Source organism: Narcine bancroftii, chromosome 12 (assembly GCF_036971445.1).
Source record: "Narcine bancroftii isolate sNarBan1 chromosome 12, sNarBan1.hap1, whole genome shotgun sequence".
In the NCBI taxonomy this organism is placed as follows: Eukaryota; Metazoa; Chordata; class Chondrichthyes; order Torpediniformes; family Narcinidae; genus Narcine; species Narcine bancroftii.
This window is the reverse complement of record NC_091480.1, coordinates 68,604,374-68,623,324: the sequence shown is the minus strand read 5'-3', so window position 1 is coordinate 68,623,324 and position 18,951 is coordinate 68,604,374. Positions and strand designations below refer to the sequence as shown.

Sequence of the window (18,951 nt, the reverse complement as noted above, 5' to 3'; positions counted from 1 at the left end):
CATGTCTAATGAATACAACATTCCCCCTCTGATAAACTCTTCAACACAGGAAGGTTGTGTACGTGCCCCAAAAATGCCCCTGTTTAAACAACCACATCAGGATACAATAGTGGTAAGTATGCTAATATTTTTTGGAATAATTACAAAGTTTCTGTGTAAAAATGCCAATTGGCAGGTGAAGTGAGGCAAAGGAAGGAGGAAACACAAGGCCAGACTTGAAGGAATAGGAATTTGGGAGAGTTGGCTTGGGGTTGGGGGGTGGGGGGAGATGGTATAGATGGAATGCAGGGCTGGTTCAAAAGTTTCACAATGCACATTCAAGGTGTAGGATAGGGTTAAAAACTGTTGCACATTGCTTGAGAACTTCTCCATTGCCAAATAGCAGAGTCTCAGGCTCCCCACAGCTGCCTGCCACCGTAGGCAGCTCAAGAGATTGAAAACTTCACTCTGGTAAGGGAGAATTACAAGATTTTTATTGGTGGGAAACTGGAAAAAGTGACGAGAGTTGGTCTGAATCAGTCAATCGGTGGGACCAGAAATCAAAAAAAAAATCTGAACTGGAGTACTGAAAACAAATAGCTCTTGTGACCACGAGGGAAAATAAAATAAAATAAGCCAGACATGGAAACTTAAAAAGGCAAGTGACTATTTGTAGCACCATGGACCTTGCAGTTTTTCAAAAACACACACATGTCAAAGAACAGATGGAAAAAGTAATTTTTTGCAGAAGGCACAAGGTTAGGAGCCAAATACTTCCCACCAAGATAATCTTTCAACGTTCAAAACAGTAAAAAAAAAGGACAGTTTTAAAAAATTTTTTAAAACTCGGTGCCCCAATGACGTGGGTTTAACTTTACAGAGGGTCACAGGGTGTGGCACCAAATTACATGACACATCAAACGTGCAAAGGATGCTTCCAATCCTGCAGCCAGCATCAATGCAATGCCAGAAGCCAGATGAAGAAATGATTCTGCTGCTGTATGGCAAACAAACCCAGCCAAATATTTCAACTATGAAATCATAATACGTAAATGACTCGGGCAATTGACTCAAGCACACTGATTGAAAAACTGATTTTTCCTTGACAACTTCTGCCAGAGGTACTAATTTCCAGCAGGTATGGGTTCAATGTTTATTGGTCACTTCTGGCTATTTCACTGAAATGGGCCATTTTAAAGCACTTACCAGACAACCATTGAAAATGGGTATCATTGACAGGAATCTCAATGGTGTTTTCACCTGACATCCACTCTTTCAAACAAGGTCCGGGGGAGTGAGGCAGAGTAGTTGAGTGAGGGAGGGAGTAGGTTGTGAGTGCTAAAGTAATTTGTTGGACCTGTACTCCTGCCCTGGTTGTGATCACCTAACCCATCGCAGCATGTGGGACTTAGCCAGTCTTAACGATGGGAAGGGGGAGGTGGTGTTGGCAAGACAGTATTTTCAGCTCAAAGGCACGAGATGCAACTCAAATGAATTCCTGATGGACTGACACGTGAATCAGAAAGTAATGATATCCGACTAGAAGTGAAGAGGGCTTATACAAACGTTTTGGGACGTGGCTAGGCACGTGCAAAGCTCGTCTCCTGCAGCAAGGGCAGTGATTATGTGTGGGGTGTTGGATAACTATAGTTACGGTGCCTTAGTCGCTAACTCCCTGAATTTTTTGATGTTGGGTAACCATTAACAAACAAAAAAAAAATCAAGGGCAACTCCATATCCACATGAAGAGCATTCATCCTTAGCCAGTCTGTTGAAACTATGCTGGATTCCCCTGCTTGCCCTCAACTCTGCCATTAAAATTGAAAAGGTAATTTGCTAAATTAAGGTGTCAATCCAAATCTGTGCTGCTATTGCAACCTGGGTTTTGAATGAGCACAATGACTTGGATGAGGTGCACAGAACACCAGTTGGACAAATTAACATGGGTCATTTAGGGTCATCTTAAAACATTCACAGGCTTCTGAATTTCCAGCCAAGTGCCACAAGTGGCATTCCAAATGAATTAACTTTGAATAGCTTAGTTTTAAATACTCATAAGGGGTCTCTCCATGCTGATGATCATCTCCTAATCCTGACCATTCAATTCCAAACAATACAACTCTAATTATCCAAAATGGTCGGGACTGGGTCTATTAAGGATAAAGGTTTTTTTTCAGAGAACTGGGCATTTTTTTTAAAAGCAGCCCAGTAGCAACAGCAAATCATGTAACAGCGTTTATACAACAACAAACAATGGAAGGCTTTTAAAGCATTAAAATAATGTTTAATTCTCACCCCAAAAAAAAATGCTGGCCACTGCCAATCACCGACACCTCCCCACCATAGTGGGGCTCCCTGCCTCGAGCCTGAGGTTCCTGCTGCCACCCGGGAGCTTGAGATCCCCCGCTGCTGCTGGGAGCTTGACATCCCCAGTCAGTTCAGCTCGGAAAAAATTCAGATAAATGAGGATTTCTGATTTGTTTGGAATACCTTCATTTATCCAAAATTTACATTTTTTTGGATAATTAGATATTTTTGAGAATTCAATTTCGGACATTTGGAATCGTACTGTATTTTGCTACTTCTCAGTCAATTTGGTCAGTTTTCAGGCTATAAATTAAACCCACAGAAGAGTGAAATATTCATTTTGAACTCCTCATGCTCCTTAGATTCCTCTGTCCCTTTTAAAGTTGTTAAAAATCAATGTAACTTTCTAGGCATACTATTACTAAAAAGTTTATAATTTGTTTAAGAAAAATTTCCTTAATCTCTCTATTGGTGAGCATGAAAATATGAGATTATATAAACTCATCCTGATCACATATGGGCTTCAGAGAAGGAATTCTACTCTCCTTATCTCATCTAGCCATCATGCAACTCCAGATTAAACAATGCTGTTGATTCTTACCACTTACTCAGTCTGGGGCAATTAGGAATAGACAATAAATGTGTCCACATCCCATGGACTAAGAAACAAAATAGTAATAAACGAACAAGAATATGTGAAGAAGCTATCATCCAATTGTAAAGTACAACTGGAAGAAACTGCGTCCTCAGTGTAAAAACATGCAAATATATATAGACATGGCACACCTATTTACAAGGGTGTATGTATATGAGGTATATATATTTAAAAATAAATAAATAGAGTTTCAGAGGGATTTTATGAGCAGTTCATCAGTCATTCAGCAGTCTCATTGCCTGTGGGAAGAAGCTGTTCCTCAGCCTGGTGGTGCTGGCTCTGATCTCTTTCCCAATGGGAGCAACTGGAAGATGTGTGCAGAATGGAAGGGGTCCTTAACAATTGTGTGAGCTAACATCAGACAATGATCCTGGTAGATCACATCGATGGCTGGGGGAGGTGGTGAGGGTGACTCCAGTGATCCTCTCTGCCCCTCTTGTGGTCCTTTGGATTGACCTCCAATCTATTTCTTAGAGCAACTGCACCACACTGCGATGCGACCAGCCAGGACACTTGATATCGGTCCTGTAGAAGATTGACATAATGGTGGCCGGTAGCTTTACCCGCTTCAATCTTCTCAGGAAGGGCAATCACTGTTGCGCCTTTCTGACAAATGAGGAGATGTTGAGTGTCCACGATAGGTCACTAGTTAAGTGAACTCCAAGGAACAATGCTCTCCTCTCTCCACTACAGAGTAGTTTATATGTGGTGGAGGGTGGTCGTCCCTAGACCTCCTGAAATCCACAATCATCTCCTTCATGTCCACGTTGAGATTATGGTTGTTACTCTTGCATCATTTCATAAGATTCTCCACCTCTTCTCTGTAGTGAGACTCATCGTTGCTGATGAGGCCGACGGCTGTCGTGTCATCTTCAAACTTGATGACTCTGTTGGAGGTGGATCTGGTGTTGCAGTCGTGGGTCAGTTTCGTGAACAGGAGCAGGCTGAGCACCCAGCCCTGAGGTGCACTGGTGCTCAACGTTCTGCTACCGACCCGGGCAGACGTGGTCTTTCTGTTTAGAAGTCTAAAATCCAATTACAGAGAGGGATATTGAGTCCCAGTCTCTCCACAGCCTCTGGGAATAATCATATTAAACGCTGAACTGAAGTTGATGAACAGCTGCCTGTCATACAAGGCATCGTTCTCCAGGTAGGTCAGGACGGAGTGAAAGCTATTGCATTATCAGTGGAATGGTTCTGTCTGTAGGTGAATTGAAATGGATCCAGTGTCTCTGGGAGGTGTGCTTTGATGCATTGCTTCACCAGACGCTATATGGCTACGTTCTGTGCTACATGGCTGGCTCACCAAAGTACATTTAGCTGCAAATTCTGGAATGCTTTCCTAAAGTTCATAATCTCTCATTCCTTTAATATGGTCCTTAAAAGTCATTCGTCATCATCAGTCCCATTATCTGTCTGTTGCTCGGTGTTAAATTTTGTCTGATATGTGAAGCATCTTGGGGCATTTTATTGAATTATAAAGGTGCGATAAACATGCAAACTACTGTTATCTTCTGTATGATCAGAACTTACTCAGTTCAGATTTGTATATCTGAGCTACAAAGTACCAGGAAGCACACCAATGCTTCACCTTAAAACCTATATAGGAAGGAAGCTCCCCAAAAATCTAACGCTGAATTATGTGCACGCTGAAAAGACATCATGCTGCGAACAAACAATTTGCAATTTTAAAAAGAGGTGGTACTCGGAAAGGTGCATTATAAGTAAATACAAATTACAGACTACATGCATCTCCTCATTCAAAATTCCAAAGATGTTTCATCCAGTGATAAAGATCTATGACTGGCTTCAGCTACATTATCTGTTTCAACCTCAAAATACTCCATTATAATGTACAAATGTCTCATTGCAGTAACAGATTAAATGTTACACCGTTCAACCTGAAAAATGCTCAGTTCTAGGTTTAAGCAAGGATAATAACATTTGAGGTTGCACCAAAAGCAAATGCCACATGGAAATGGGCAACTTTGGGATAATATTTTTATATACTTTGGGATGCAGTACTATTTGAATTACTAGCTCCTTGCTAGTAGTTAGACACAATTTCTACATTCTGAAGGCACAAAGGGCTTGAACACAGTGCTAGATTAGACCCAGATATCAGCAAATGTTTTCTTCTGCAGACGTGCACAGCATTTATAATGGGAAGGATTTTCAATGAATTTCAAAGGTTTCCACCTGCTTCAAAAGGGCATCAATCATCCCAGTACCCAAGAAGAGTTGTGGGAGTTGCCTCAACGACTACTGCCCAGTAGCACTATCTTCTACTGTGATGAAATGCTTCAAGAGGCTGGTCGTGGCCAGAATCAGCATGTACCGAAGCAAAGATCTGGATCTGCTGCAATTTGCCTATTGTCACAATCGCTCCACAGCAGATGTGATGTCGCTGGCTCTCCACTCAGCTCTGGATCACCTTGAAAACAGCAATTCATACATTCGGCTGCTCTTCATCGACTGCAGCTCGGCCTTCAACACCATTATTCCCTCAGTGCTGGTCAATAAGCTATAAATTCTCGGCCTCTGTAACTCACTCTGCAACTGGATCCTTGACTTTCTCATCGGAAGATCACAGTCAGTACAAATTTGAAACATCTCCTCCTCATTGATTATCATCACAGGCGCACCCCAAGGATGTGTGCTTAGCCCACATGACTGTGTGGCCAGGCACGATTCAAGTGCCGATGACACCAGTGTTGTCGGCAGAATCACAAATGGCAATGAGGAAGCGTACAGAAAGAAGAAAGATCAGCTTGTTAAATGGTGTAACGACAACAACATTGCGCTCAACGTCAGCAAAACTAAGGAGATGATTGTGAACTTCAGGTGGAAAAGTCAGGGGAACACGACCCAGTCCTATTGAGGGCTCAGTAATGGAAAGGGTCAAGAGCTTCAAATTCCTGGGTGTGAACATCTCAGAAGATCGGTCCTGGAGCCTCCACATTATGCAATTACAAAGAAGGCTCACCAGCAGCTATACTTTGTGAGGTGTCGGAGAAGATTCTGTCTGTCACCGAAAACTCTCGTAAACTTTTACAGGGTAGAGAGCATTTTGGTTGGTTGCATCACTGCCTGGTATGGAGGTGCCAACTCTTAGGACAAGAATAAACTCCAGAGGGTTGTTAACTCGGCCTGTGACATCACGGGCACCAGACTTCACTCCATCAAGGACATCGACAAGAGGCGGTGTCTTAAATAAAGCAGCCTCTAGCCTCCACCACCCAGGCCATACCCTCTTCAGTCTGCTACCATCGGGAAAAAGGTACAGGAGCCTAAAGACCAGCACTCAACCACACAAGGACAGCTTCTTCACTGCTGCCATCAGATTCCTGAATAATCAATGAATCAAGACACTGCCTCACTTTTTGTGCACTACTATTTTTTATTATAGTAATGTCGGAAGATAGTTACATGAAGGTTTGCCCTGTGATGCTACTGCACAAACACTGAATTTCACATCTTGCTCATGACAATAAATTCTGATTCTAATTACATTTGCGGAGAAATTGGATTTCACCCATTTTTGTTGCATTGAACGGATTCTGTGTTTGTCCCCCATCTCCCAGAGGGGCGACAAAATAAACTTGCAAAATTGGCAAATTTTACATTTGGGAAAAAAAATGCATTTTGTCAAACGACTATTGTTAAAACACTACCCTTGTGTCCCGACAGCAGTAACATGCAGTGTTTATAGCTGCTGCATCCTTACCACATTGATCACTGGGAATCAAACCAGCACCTTTCACCACATTTTTCTTGATGACCATAATACAGTGGCTGTCATGGAGAACCCAAGTAGGTGTGGGTGGGGAGGATGGAATGTCCATGATGAGTCTGGTTGCACCCCATTCCACCATCACAAACCCCTGTGACCGCACCCATATTTCCATTCTCATGAACCAAGTGGTCTCAAGCCACTTTCAGACAGATTACAATGCAGGTAGCGACAGGTGTGAAGCACAGAACTCTGGTTAAAAGCTGTTGGCCACAGAACTGGCCTGCCTGGTTCTTGTTCGTGCCTTGACGAAGGGCCCAGGCCTGAAACGTTGCTTAGATATCTTTGCCTCCTATGGACGCTGCGTGATCTGCCGAGTTTCTCCAGCACTTTTGTGTATCAATTTAATCCAAACTAAGCTGACCGACAGATTTTGATGTTTGAAGCTTTCACTTTCTCCTCCTCCACTTTCATTCAAAACATACAGCCTATATCCATGCTCAGTGCCAATTGACAGGAGGCAGACTGTGAGATAAGCTGCGCGTCCACTTCAAAATGCTTTTTCTTCTGCAGACATAACCCCTGCCTCCTGAGCATTCCTTACCTCACAGTCCAGCAAAGAAATTGTACCACAGGGTCTTTTCAAAATATCTTGAGGATGGAATGAAGAGTGAAATCTAGCTGGCACATTTGTTCTAAAAATCAGTTTCATCCACATGTTCTGATCAACCAGGAACAGTGGCAGATGGCTCCTAGTTATTGATTAGTCCTCATGCAGGCATTTTAGTTGCCAAGAGATTACTGCTCATTTTACTCAAGAAAATTGTACTTTTCTGGACACTGGACTTCACTATTTAAATGGAGGTGGCTACAATTTTGGAAAAATCATAACAGATCTGAGAATCTGGCCCTGCAGGTAATTTAATGCATGAAAAAAGGTACAAGTGAGTTGCTACTATTTAGTCAGCTACTGAGCTGAACAGCAATTGTAATATTTAACAGAACATCAGCCTGTAATACACCAGTCACGGCATTTCTGCCTGTAACATGCCTCTGCTTTTCAGGTGAAGTATTTAATTTTTAATGGTGGCTGGAGACCGAGACCTTTTTCTTTCTTTAAACCAAACGTACAATGACAACAGGGCAGGAATACCACATAGCATTAAGTGGTAATTATTTTCATATGCATCCCTTTAAAGTTTGATTCAAAGATCTAAATTTATTAGTTTCATGTGCATTTATTTGGATTGAGCCTTATGATTGAAGTTTTTTTTGCAGAACAGTTGACTTTTAAAGTGTACCTTAAAAGAAGACATTTGGCTTGTTTTATCATAGAATTTTGATTGGGACATGCATTTTGAAATTTAAAATTAACAGGTTCTTTTTATCTATTCTGCAAAACAAGAGTCAAGACCTGACTTCACAATCCCAGTTCTTGTGTTCTGGGTAAAATCTAACAGATATATTGAGCCACCATGATTATTCAAAAGCACTGTTTCAGCTAATGGATCACAAGTTACCACCACCACAAATAACGGGAATGGCCTTGGCATTCTAGACTAGTCCCATTTGCCTGTATTTGGTCCATATCCTTCTGACAATTGTTGCAAATTTTCATCCATTGTAGCAATGCCCAATTGAAATTACTTTGGCTTCGAGGAAGTGCCATGGCTGTAGAATTCCTGCATGTAATATTACCACATGTAGCAACAGAAAACAGTGCTGAAATCATCTTTGTTTCAGCTTGTCAAACAGTCAAGGCAAGAAAAAAAACACAAAATTGAAATCCATATCAAAAAAATTGTGAATGTATTTGTCCTCATCTATTTTCTGGAAAACCCCTGAATAAATAGATATTTTTTGAAAAAAAATCTTCCCTTGATGAGAGCTTCATTAATTTAAATCTTATCCCTTACTACCATCAACAATAAGTGATGGCCTTTTCCCATGCTGGTGGTTCTCTTTTGACAACTGAATAATGAGCTAACTCAATCACCTTGACCTGTGTACACCAGATGAAGCAAGGATTCCAGGTTCCCCTCCTGTAAAATTGCAGTAAAAACTTTTATGATAGCCCAGGTTTTACAAACTCACTTGCCCCAATTCTTCACTTCAGGCTTAGCACAACCTGGCCCTCCCTGACCAGCAGTCTCATTCTTCTTGGCAATATTATGGAGCAAAAATTAGTCATAATTCTGTCCAGTGCCTCTTGTTATTGTGCAAGCCTTTGAGCATGCATGCAATGTCTTAGTGACTTCACTTGATATTTCTTGAAAGTGTGCAAGAATCAAATGAATCCTTATGAGTCATCCACAAGAAGGATGAGCAGGTGCAAGGGGAAAACTCATAATAAAAATTACTGCAATCAGCATAGGACACTGCTGGAGCTGCTGTTGGTGGAGACCCGGCAAGGCAGAGACACAGGCTCTGCTCTGAAAGGTTCAATTGGCCTGGCCCTAAAGCCAGCACCTCCATACAGGCTTTAAACGGCCTGTGAAAGGTGCCAAGAATTTTATTTTAAAATCCTGCATCCGTGGGGTCTGGGACCAAGATGGCAGTGCTTACGCTCAGCAGTGACCATGAGGGGTTGCAGACTCCGGAGAGTTGCAGACCAGCACAGGGCACCAGAAATGGAGAAAACACCCCTTATTGAGAAGAAGCAGCAGAAGAAACAACCCTACAGGACCGCACAGACTGCAAGCTGCTGGAGAAAGTGCTGAGGGGAAAAAAGGGCTCCCGAAGGACCTCGGGTGCTGAAGGCTTCCTGATCATGTCGGAGGTTGGATCTAGAGCTCAGGTTTCCAATGGATCAAACAGGAGTTTGTGTGGCCTGAGGCTGCGGGAGCACTAGAGACACCAAACACAAAAGAGTGCAATCGTTGGATATGCTTCGTATTGGTTTGAGCCATGTGACCACAAGCTCTACCTTGTAATCCATTTCTTGGTCTTCCATTGACAGGATTTTTGAAGATTGATGATCTTTATCACCATTATGATTGATCAAACTTGGTAGACAAACATAAAGCAGGGTGGCAGGAGTGTGGTGATGGTGGTTGATGCAACGCCAAGATAGAGAGATGACAGCACAAAGAGGAAAGAGCAGAAGTGGGGCACTGTTAATCATACGCACAGCTGTGAATACCAAGAAAAAGGAGTTCACAGACCATGCATTCTATACCAGATGAGTTCCCGAAGCATATGAGCAATCCTCCCCCTCCCCAAATCCACACCACCATCCCACACCTGCTTCACACAGCTGTTACAGTACTGGTGAGTGATAGGTCACACATAGGTTAAGCAAATGCCACTGCAGTGGATTTTAGTGGAAATAAAATAATAACTGTACCCAGCAAAGCGCAATCTTTGAAGTGGCTGCTTCTCAATTACTGTTCCAGCAACGAAACTTGGCAGTGTTGAAGTAGGAAGCACTGAGAACAGGCATTGGTGTATCCCCTCCCATTCATTGGTTAATTTCACAAGCAGCAATGATGATGTTTTACTCGGGACTTTTTTTCTGTTTATTCTATTTGCACAGTTGGTACTTTTGAATGGCATGCCACAAAAACCTCTCCAAACATATTGTGCTTGCAAGGGCAATGAAAGTTTTATGCTTATAGTGATTTAACATTCCCTATTTCTCTCTTTGGTCTTAACACAATGCTGCATATTTTAAAGCATTAAAATGAATGAGGATGAAGATGCATCTTAGACAATATGAACACTATCTTCTGAATGACAGACCATTTAATCCTTTCTTGCATATCTGTCGTGTGATTCATATCACAGCTGTTTAAATCATGCACGTTTACAGATCTGCTGCTAAAATTTAGTTGGCTTTTAACCGAGAGTCGGATCATCACATTTAAGAGCTTCTGCTATGTTCCTAATGTCATTGGCTATCTGCTGTTGATCTGCCAATGGGAAGATGTGCACCCTGTACCACAAAGACAGAGGAAAAGGTTCAAGGATGTATGTGCTAAAGGCTTCCTTGAAGAGGTGAATCATTCCCACTGCATCATGAAGATGGCCCTTGATTGCTCCAAGTGGAGGAGATTTTGGGACAGCATTGAGAGCCTCGAGGTAATCCATTGGGAGCACACAGAGGCCCAACGTAAATAGTGGAAGTAGTTTTTTTTTTAAGTTTATTTGTCACAAAATACCCAGTGTAGCGAAAAGGATTCTTCTATGAGTATATGAACAGGTCATCTCTAACATTCACACAACCATGTAACGAGCACAATTTCAGAGTATATGGTTATCATGAAAAGAAAACTAATTAGCACCAAGCAAGGGCAGCATGTTAACATTGTTACCAATGATTCAAATTTGTAGATGGCATTTAAATTGTGCTTAGCCATATAGTTAAGGGTGGAGAGAGCGAGAGAGAGAGAGAGAGAGAGAGCTTAGCATGCATCCTTGAGGTGCAACTGTGCTGATCATCAGTGAGGAGATGGCATTGTTTCCAATTCACACTGACTGTGATCCAGTTGAAGAGGGAGGTGCAGTGGCCCAAGATTTGAAGCTTGCTGACCATTACTGAGAGTTCTTATTACAGTGAGGAGCTGGAGAAAAACTACCCAAAATTTACCAAAAAACACTTCTTTTGTAAGGCTAGGAGTGGAATTCTAGTTCCTATTGTCCCTTTAAGGTCACCCAGTTAGTCTGCTCATTGGTCAGTGTGCATTCATGGTCCCAAGCTCCATGGAAGGGAGAAACTCAAAACCACTGAAGGACCTCAACTTGCAACACTTGGTAAACAGACTCCCAACTGTATCATACTTTGACAAAGGGCTCAGGCTTGAAACATTGGTTGTATATGTTTACCTTCTATAGATGCCGCAAGACCTGCTGAGATCATCCAGCATTTTATTGTGTTTTTACTACCATCACAGTGTCTGCAGACTTTTGTGCCTCACATCCAATGTTTCTCTACCATTTTTACTGCTAAAGGCTTCGTAGTATGAGAAAATGGGCCAAAAACATATCTGGTAGGTACCATGAGAAAGTAACTGATTTCACTTTGCTCGGAAGGAATACTAATGAAAAATAGAATATTCACATTGTCACTGGCATCTGGCTTGTAAGCATGGTTCCAAAGTTAGTGGATTTTATTGGTAGATGTTTTACAGATTGCCTTTGGCTTTTTACAAGTGATAAGGATGACTGTACAAGTGGGAACACTTAAATTTAATATTGTAGAATTCAAAGGCCAGACTACCAGTAATAGACTCATTCTAACAATACCTACAACAGGGCAATTACCACAAGTGATTTGATCATTCGTAACAAATAACAAGGTGGTCAGGAAATGAATTAGTCATTCCTGCAAAGGAGTTGTATTGGAAGGAGAAACACTGTTTAAAAGCTGGCAAAATAAGTTCATTGCCAGTAAATTTGACAGAAGTTTCCAATGCACACATTTTTCATGATAGACTTTTACTGGGTGTGATAGGTCACCGATAAAGACAAATACCCACCCAACGTTTAGATGATCCACAAGGGCTTCAGTGAGACAGGTGGCAGCTGCAACAGCTTCCTTCCTTCGCTTCTCTGTAAGGAAACAAAAACAAGATTGGCAATGGACTGCATGATTATGCAATTGTCTCATCACCTGAAGATGGGAAGAAATAACAACCGCATGCAGGTGAGAAAAGATGCAATCCATAATGTCTACTGTGTTCATCAAACGACACACTTAGAATAATGTGCGCGACTGTCTCAAGATCATTCATTTTTGAATAATTGCTTCAATTTATATTTTTTCTGCTGTCACGTTATTGTACAATGGGAGTTAAACATAGCTATTCTCCTACAGCATTCTACAACCTTAAATAATTTACTAAATCCCAACAACGGAATTCTAAAACAATAAGGACCTAAAGAAAGGGAGGCCAAGGTACCATGCACCTGTGCACATTGATAGCAAGTTGAGAGGGTTTAGAACCTTCCAGTTCCTTGGAATTCAGATTTCAGAAATCCCTTCCAGGAGCCAACACATTGAAGCAACCATGAAGGCGGCACACCAACACGTGTACTTTTTAAGAAATCTGAGGAGATCTGGAATATTGTCGAATACTCAAACATCTACAAGTGCACTGCGGAAAATATGCTGACCAATTGCATCACTGCCAGGTTTGGCAATTTGAGTGCTTAGGAACGCAGAAGGTAGCAATCACAGCCAGTCCATCACAGGCTCTGACCTCCCATCCATTGCAGACGAGCATGTGAAGTGCTGCCTCAAGAAGGCAGCCAACATCATAAAGGGCCCCATCTTGCTGCAACCTTCAGATAGAAAGTACAGAAACCTCAAGACAAGCACCTCTTGGTTCAAGAATAGTATTTTTCCAATGGCTAGCATGCTCTTGAACCTTCCCCCCACCCCTTTACTACACTAACCAGAAACTACTCTGGGACCCCACCAGAAACTACTCTGGGACCCCACCAGAAACTACTCTGGGACCCCAAAAAGACCTGTCTCCATGATTGAAACATGACTTTTTTTTTCCTTGCATTAACTATAACTGTGACCTGCAACAACCAGAATTTCACTATCATACATCTGCCAATGTACTGCACCAAAAAGTGGGTTATGTCTGCAGCTCCAACACAACACATTCCTGTTCTTACCATTGAAAAAGGAGTAAAATTTTAAAAAAAACATTGAAGCTTGTCCTCAAATTGGGGGGGGGGGGGTGGAAAAATCAGAAAAATAATTACCCAACATTAGATATTTTCAGCATACAGGAATGCTGAAGGGACTCAAGCGGTCTCAGTGTCCATAGGAGGTAAAGATATATAACTGACGTTTCTGGACTGAGCCCTTCTTCAAGGTCATATATCTTTACCTCTTATGGACACTGTGAGACCGCCTGAGTTTCTCCAGCATTTCTGTATGTTTTTACTACAATCACAGCATCTGCAGACTTTCGTGTCTCACATCAGATAGTTTAAGCCCAGTAGATGAAGAGAAGAAATAAGCAGAGAATCCCAAGTGATAACCCACATCTTATTTTCTTGCTTCTGAACAGTAAAAACAAATACCTTCTGACTGTTCTACATCATCACGTCAGAAAGCTGAAAAACATCAAGCAGAGGAAACAAAGGCCAGGAGACCAATAATCATCAACACTATAAATGTCAAAGAATTGGCAACAATAGTACAATATAAAGCAGCTATTAAATTTACTATATGATGGCCCCTCACAGCTCCCTCAGGGCGCCCCTCACAAAAAGGACAAGCACAATGATCCAGCAGGCTGCACAAGGCCCGCAGCGCTGCCCTCCAATTGGCCACAACTAAAGGAGCCAAACTGGCCTATCAAGGAAAGCGGATCGCAAATGCACCAATCAGCACTGGGGGTGGGGGGGGGGGCTTTGACCACACCCCTCAGTTTGAGAATAAAAACAGGGCTGTGAGCCCAATAAAGTTCAGTGTTAACTACACTCAACTGGGGTTTGTGTTCTTTCTGGGAACAGCAGGTTCTTTCTTTCTGAGCTAACCTGCATACAGCTATAACCTTTCCTGCATTATAGGCTCTAAAGAGCTATAGCTTGTAGCAGCTAGCCACAGTGGCGACCCCAACAGTCCAGACCCAGCGATGGAAGCATACTCTTCGATCAACATGCTGTCATTGAAGCTGCTGAGCTTCTGGGCAGTGCAGCCCAGCAAATTGTTCCAGCAAATCAAGGCACAGTTCGCCCTCAGGAAGACCACTTCCAATGACACCAGTTACTACCATGTGGTGGGCACCCTTGACCAAGCCACAGCCACCAAGATCACAGATTTCTTGAAAAAGCCATCACAGCAGGGCAAGTATGACGCCATCTGAGAGCTTTTAACGCACACCTTCGGACTGTCTGAGCACAAGCGTGTAGCCTGAGGGACAGGACCCCATCTGACCTAATGGGCAACCTGGTTGCCCTACATGATGGCCACGCCCCCTGCTCACTTTTTAGGGAACTGTTCTTGGAAAGGCTGCCACAAAATGTCTGGATGATGGTGCAGGGAGAGGACTTCAGCGACCCATGAAAGGTAGTGGAGAAAGGGGTCTCCCTGCTGACCGAGAGGGAAACAGCCTTTGCACTACATGAAATGTCCACGCCCATTATGCACGATGCTGCCCCAGCACTGCAGCATGTGGGCAGGCAACAGCAGCAAAGATCCAACCAGATGACCAGGCAACAGACACCCCCGGTGAGCAATACTGTTATCAGCAGTAGCAGTGGGGTGCAGAGGCCTGGCGATATCTCTCGACCTACACATTCCCGGGAAACGCCAAAAGCTGGCTATTGCTGGTACATAGAAATGAATAAATGTATTCCATTGGAAAAAATAACATAATTTAAAAAATAACGTCACAGTATTCAAACAAATTTGGGAACCGTACACGGAACACAACAGAGAGGGGCTACCGCGGACCTCCACCCCCTAAAATGACAGAATGAGAAGACGACGAAATGAACTGACCCAGTGGGTAAAAGTAGATGACACAAATTTCTTGTTTATTTTCATTGTGTGATGACATTGTTTAATGGGTTTATTGTAATGTATATGTTGAACGTTTAGTGGGTAGGGAGGAGGGTGGGAAGGAGTGAGGGAAGGGAGGGGTGAAAAAGGGGAGAAAATGACACTGTGTATATTCAAGAGGGAAATGTTTGTGTGTATTTTGGTTAATAATATGAAAAATTAATTTTTTTTTTATAAAGCTGGCCATTGTTAATGGCTACATCAGCCAGCCATCTTAACAGCCTCCATGTCCAAGACTCCCTATCCGGACGTCATTTCTTAGTGGACACAGGCAGAAATCAACGTGACCATAACTGACATCCACAATGGCTCAACAGCCCAGGAACTAAAGGCCACCAACAATTCAGACATATGAACCTATGCAACTCACACTATCCCCCTCCACTTTGGGAGCAGCCATTTTAAATGGACCTTCACCCTAGCAGCAGTTTTACACCCACTTCTTGCGCAGACTTCCTACGAGCCAACTCACTGTTAGTGGATGTTAAAGGCTGCAGATTTGTGTGTGTCACAACATTCCAGACCCGCGAACTAAAGGGGAAGGAACCCGCCACCTCCCACCTGCATTCGGTGATGTCAGCTGACACAGAGTTTGTGCGAATCCCATCCTAATCTGCCATTATTTTCGACATCCAAGGTCAAGCATGGGGTAAGACACCATATTGTCGCTACTGGTCCACCCCTTCATTCCAGAGCGCATGGCCTCCCACAAGAAAAACTCAGCCTTGCGAAGGAAGAGCTCCTTGAAGTGGAGGAGCTGGGCATTGTACGCCGCTCTAACAGCCCTTGGGCCTCCCCACTCCACATGATCCCTAAAGCTACAGGAGGGTGGAGGCTGTGCAGGTTCTACAGATGCCTCAACGAGGCCACAATGCCTGACCACTACCCTGTGTCCCACATTCAGGACTTCACTACATATCTACAAGGGGCACGGATCTTCTCCAAGATAGATTTAATTCAAGGCTACCACCAAATCCCAGTCCACCCAGAGGACATTGTGAAAACAGCACTTATCACCACATTCAGCTTATTTGAATTTTTAAGGATGCTTTTTGGACTGAAAAATGCAGCCCAAACATTCCAATGATTAATGGACGCTGTGGTCTGGGACCTCGACTTCATTTTTGTCTACTTAGACGACATCCTAATTGCCAGCCACAACCAGGCTGAACATGCCACTCATACAAGACTGTACAAGAGATTGAGTGAGTATGGACTAACTATTAATCCAGCTAAGTGTGAGTTTGGAAAAGAGGTAATCAACTTTATGGCCCACTGCATTGACAGGCACGGTACTAGGCCAGAACCCGAGAAGGTAGAGGCCATTAAATCTTTTCCACAGCCTACAAACGTTAAGGGCCTTCAGGGATGATTAATTTCTACCACAGATTCATACTGGCAGCAGCCCACATCATGCGGCCCCTTTTCTCTCTCATGTCAGGCACCCAAAAAGATCTCAAATGGAATGCAGAAGCCTCAGAGGCTTTCCAAAAGGCTAAGAACACTTTAGCAAATGCCACTCTCCTGGCACACTCACAATCAGAGGCTTCCCTCACAGTTGATACCTCCAATACAGCAGTTGGAAGAGTATTGAAACAATTAATTGAAGGACACTGGAGACCTCCAGCCTTCTTCAGTAAACACCTGCTGCTTCCTGAACGACAGAGCACGGTCGACAGAGAACTGCTGGCACTGTACCTGGCCACAAGACATTTTCGTTACTTCCTGGAAGGAAGGAAATTCAAAGTGTTTACTGACCACGAAACACTAACTTATGCTTTCAGGAAGGACTCGGACCCTTGGTCGGCCAAACAATGTTACCTTTCTTAAGTCTCAGAATTTACCACAACATTGAACATATTGCTGGCAAGGCAAATGTCGTGACAGATATGATGTTACGTTCAAACATCGGCTGTCCACATCACCTCTCCAGGCAATAGATTACAAGGCCTGGCTGAAGCACAATACTCTGATCTCGACATTGCAGCCTACAGAACGGCTGTCACTGGCCTCCGTATCGAGGACTTTCCCTTTGGTACAGGCAATATAACTTTACTCTGCAATACCTCGACTGGTCAGCCCTGTCCCAATATCCCCATCACATGGAGGAGGCAGATATTGAAATCCATGCACAGTTTAGCCCATCTTGCCATCAAGACCACGGTCAAGATTGTGGCCAACCGTTACATCTGGCACGGCCCTCATAAACAAGTCACTAATTGGGCCAGAACATGCACACCGTGCCAAACTTCGAAAGTCCAGAGATACATAAAAGCCCCATTCCAAACCTCTGTGGAACAGGTTTAACCATCTTCACATGCCAGGGAACTCCTCAACACTTGGGTGATAAGTTTTGGGGTCCTCAGACCCAGTTCGCCTCCAGTCTTTGGGTGGCCCTAGCAACACCACTCAGGAGACAGCTACACCACACTACAGTCTACCATACCCAAGCGAACGGGCTAGTAGAAAGGTTCCACCAGCACCTAAAAGCAGCCTTGATGGCCTGACTCACTGGACCTAACTGGGTTGATGAGCTACCTTCTTAAAAATCCTCTTTGGCGCAGTTCAGATGCCTAAGTCTCATCTGCCGAAATGGTGTATGGGTCACTGTTAGTCATCCCGGGCAAATTTATAGCCACCAACAGGGAAACCAAAGAACCCCTCGCAGCGAAGCCCTAGCATGCCTCAGTGAGCAGTTGGGAACCCTGGCCCCTTTACCACCCAAAGCGCACAGCACACATTTGTCCCCAAAGATTTTCAGAAATTCACACGTTTTCATAAAACCTGGAGTACACAGACCCCCGTTGCAGAGACCCTATGAGGGGCCATACCGTATCATTAAGCACAATGGTTCAACTTGTGTAATTGACATCAGAGGCCAAGAGGAGACTTACCATTGTCAGGTTAAAACCAGCACATTTGGACATTACACAGCTGATTAACCACCCTCCTCCCCCACAAAAGAGGCCAGCCTCCCAAGAATAACAGTTTTGGGTGGTGGGGGGGGGGTCATGTGATGGCCCCTCGCAGCCCCTTCAGGGTGCCTCATAAAATGAAGGACGAACGCGACGATCCAGCAGGCTGCACAAAGCCCGCAGCGCTGCCCTCCAATTGGCCACAACTAAAGGAGCCAAACTGGCCTATCAAGGAAAGCGGATCGCAAATGCACCAATCAGCACTGGGAGGGGCTTTGACCATGCCCCTTATCTTGAAAATAAAAGCGGGGCTGTGAGCCCAATAAACCTCAGTGTTAACTACACTCAACTGGGGTTCATGTCATTCTTTCTGAGCTAACCTGCACACAGGTATAACCTCTCCTGCACTACAGGCTCTGCAGAGCCACAGCTTGTGGCAGCATCCTTTATCCTCAAGCAGAGGAAACAAAGGCCAGGAGACCAATAATCATAGGCACCATAAATGCCAAAGAATTGGCAACAATAGTACAATATAAAGAAGCTATAAAATATAAAGACCTACCAACTTTATTTCCAGCTTTATGAAATACTGGTAGCTGCAGGTCCAAAATAATGTATTGAATTATTCACAAAAAATAATGTTAAGGAAAAACATTGCATACAAAATCTGATGAAAAATCTATATGTGAGATATGTCCCTGTCATTTCTCTTTGCAGTCACTTACCTAAAATAAAACTAACTTTTATTTAAAGAGAAAAAGTTTTTTAGTCCTTGAATGCCAGATCAAAATTCAATGACTTCCACTTGGGGAGCTTTTTTTCCTTCATACTGTGG

At 43.3% G+C, this 18,951-nt stretch overlaps 1 protein-coding gene across 1 annotated transcript in view; it reads right to left on the bottom strand.

Moving 5' to 3' along the window:
* The window catches only part of bloc1s1 (biogenesis of lysosomal organelles complex-1, subunit 1), an 80,531-nt gene that overhangs the window by 52,364 nt on the left and 9,216 nt on the right, over positions 1-18,951 (bottom strand). Inside the window, exon 2 of the mRNA XM_069905840.1 lies at positions 12,152-12,224. Coding sequence (XP_069761941.1) covers positions 12,152-12,224 — 73 coding nt within the window. The remainder of the gene's footprint in view (positions 1-12,151; positions 12,225-18,951) is intronic.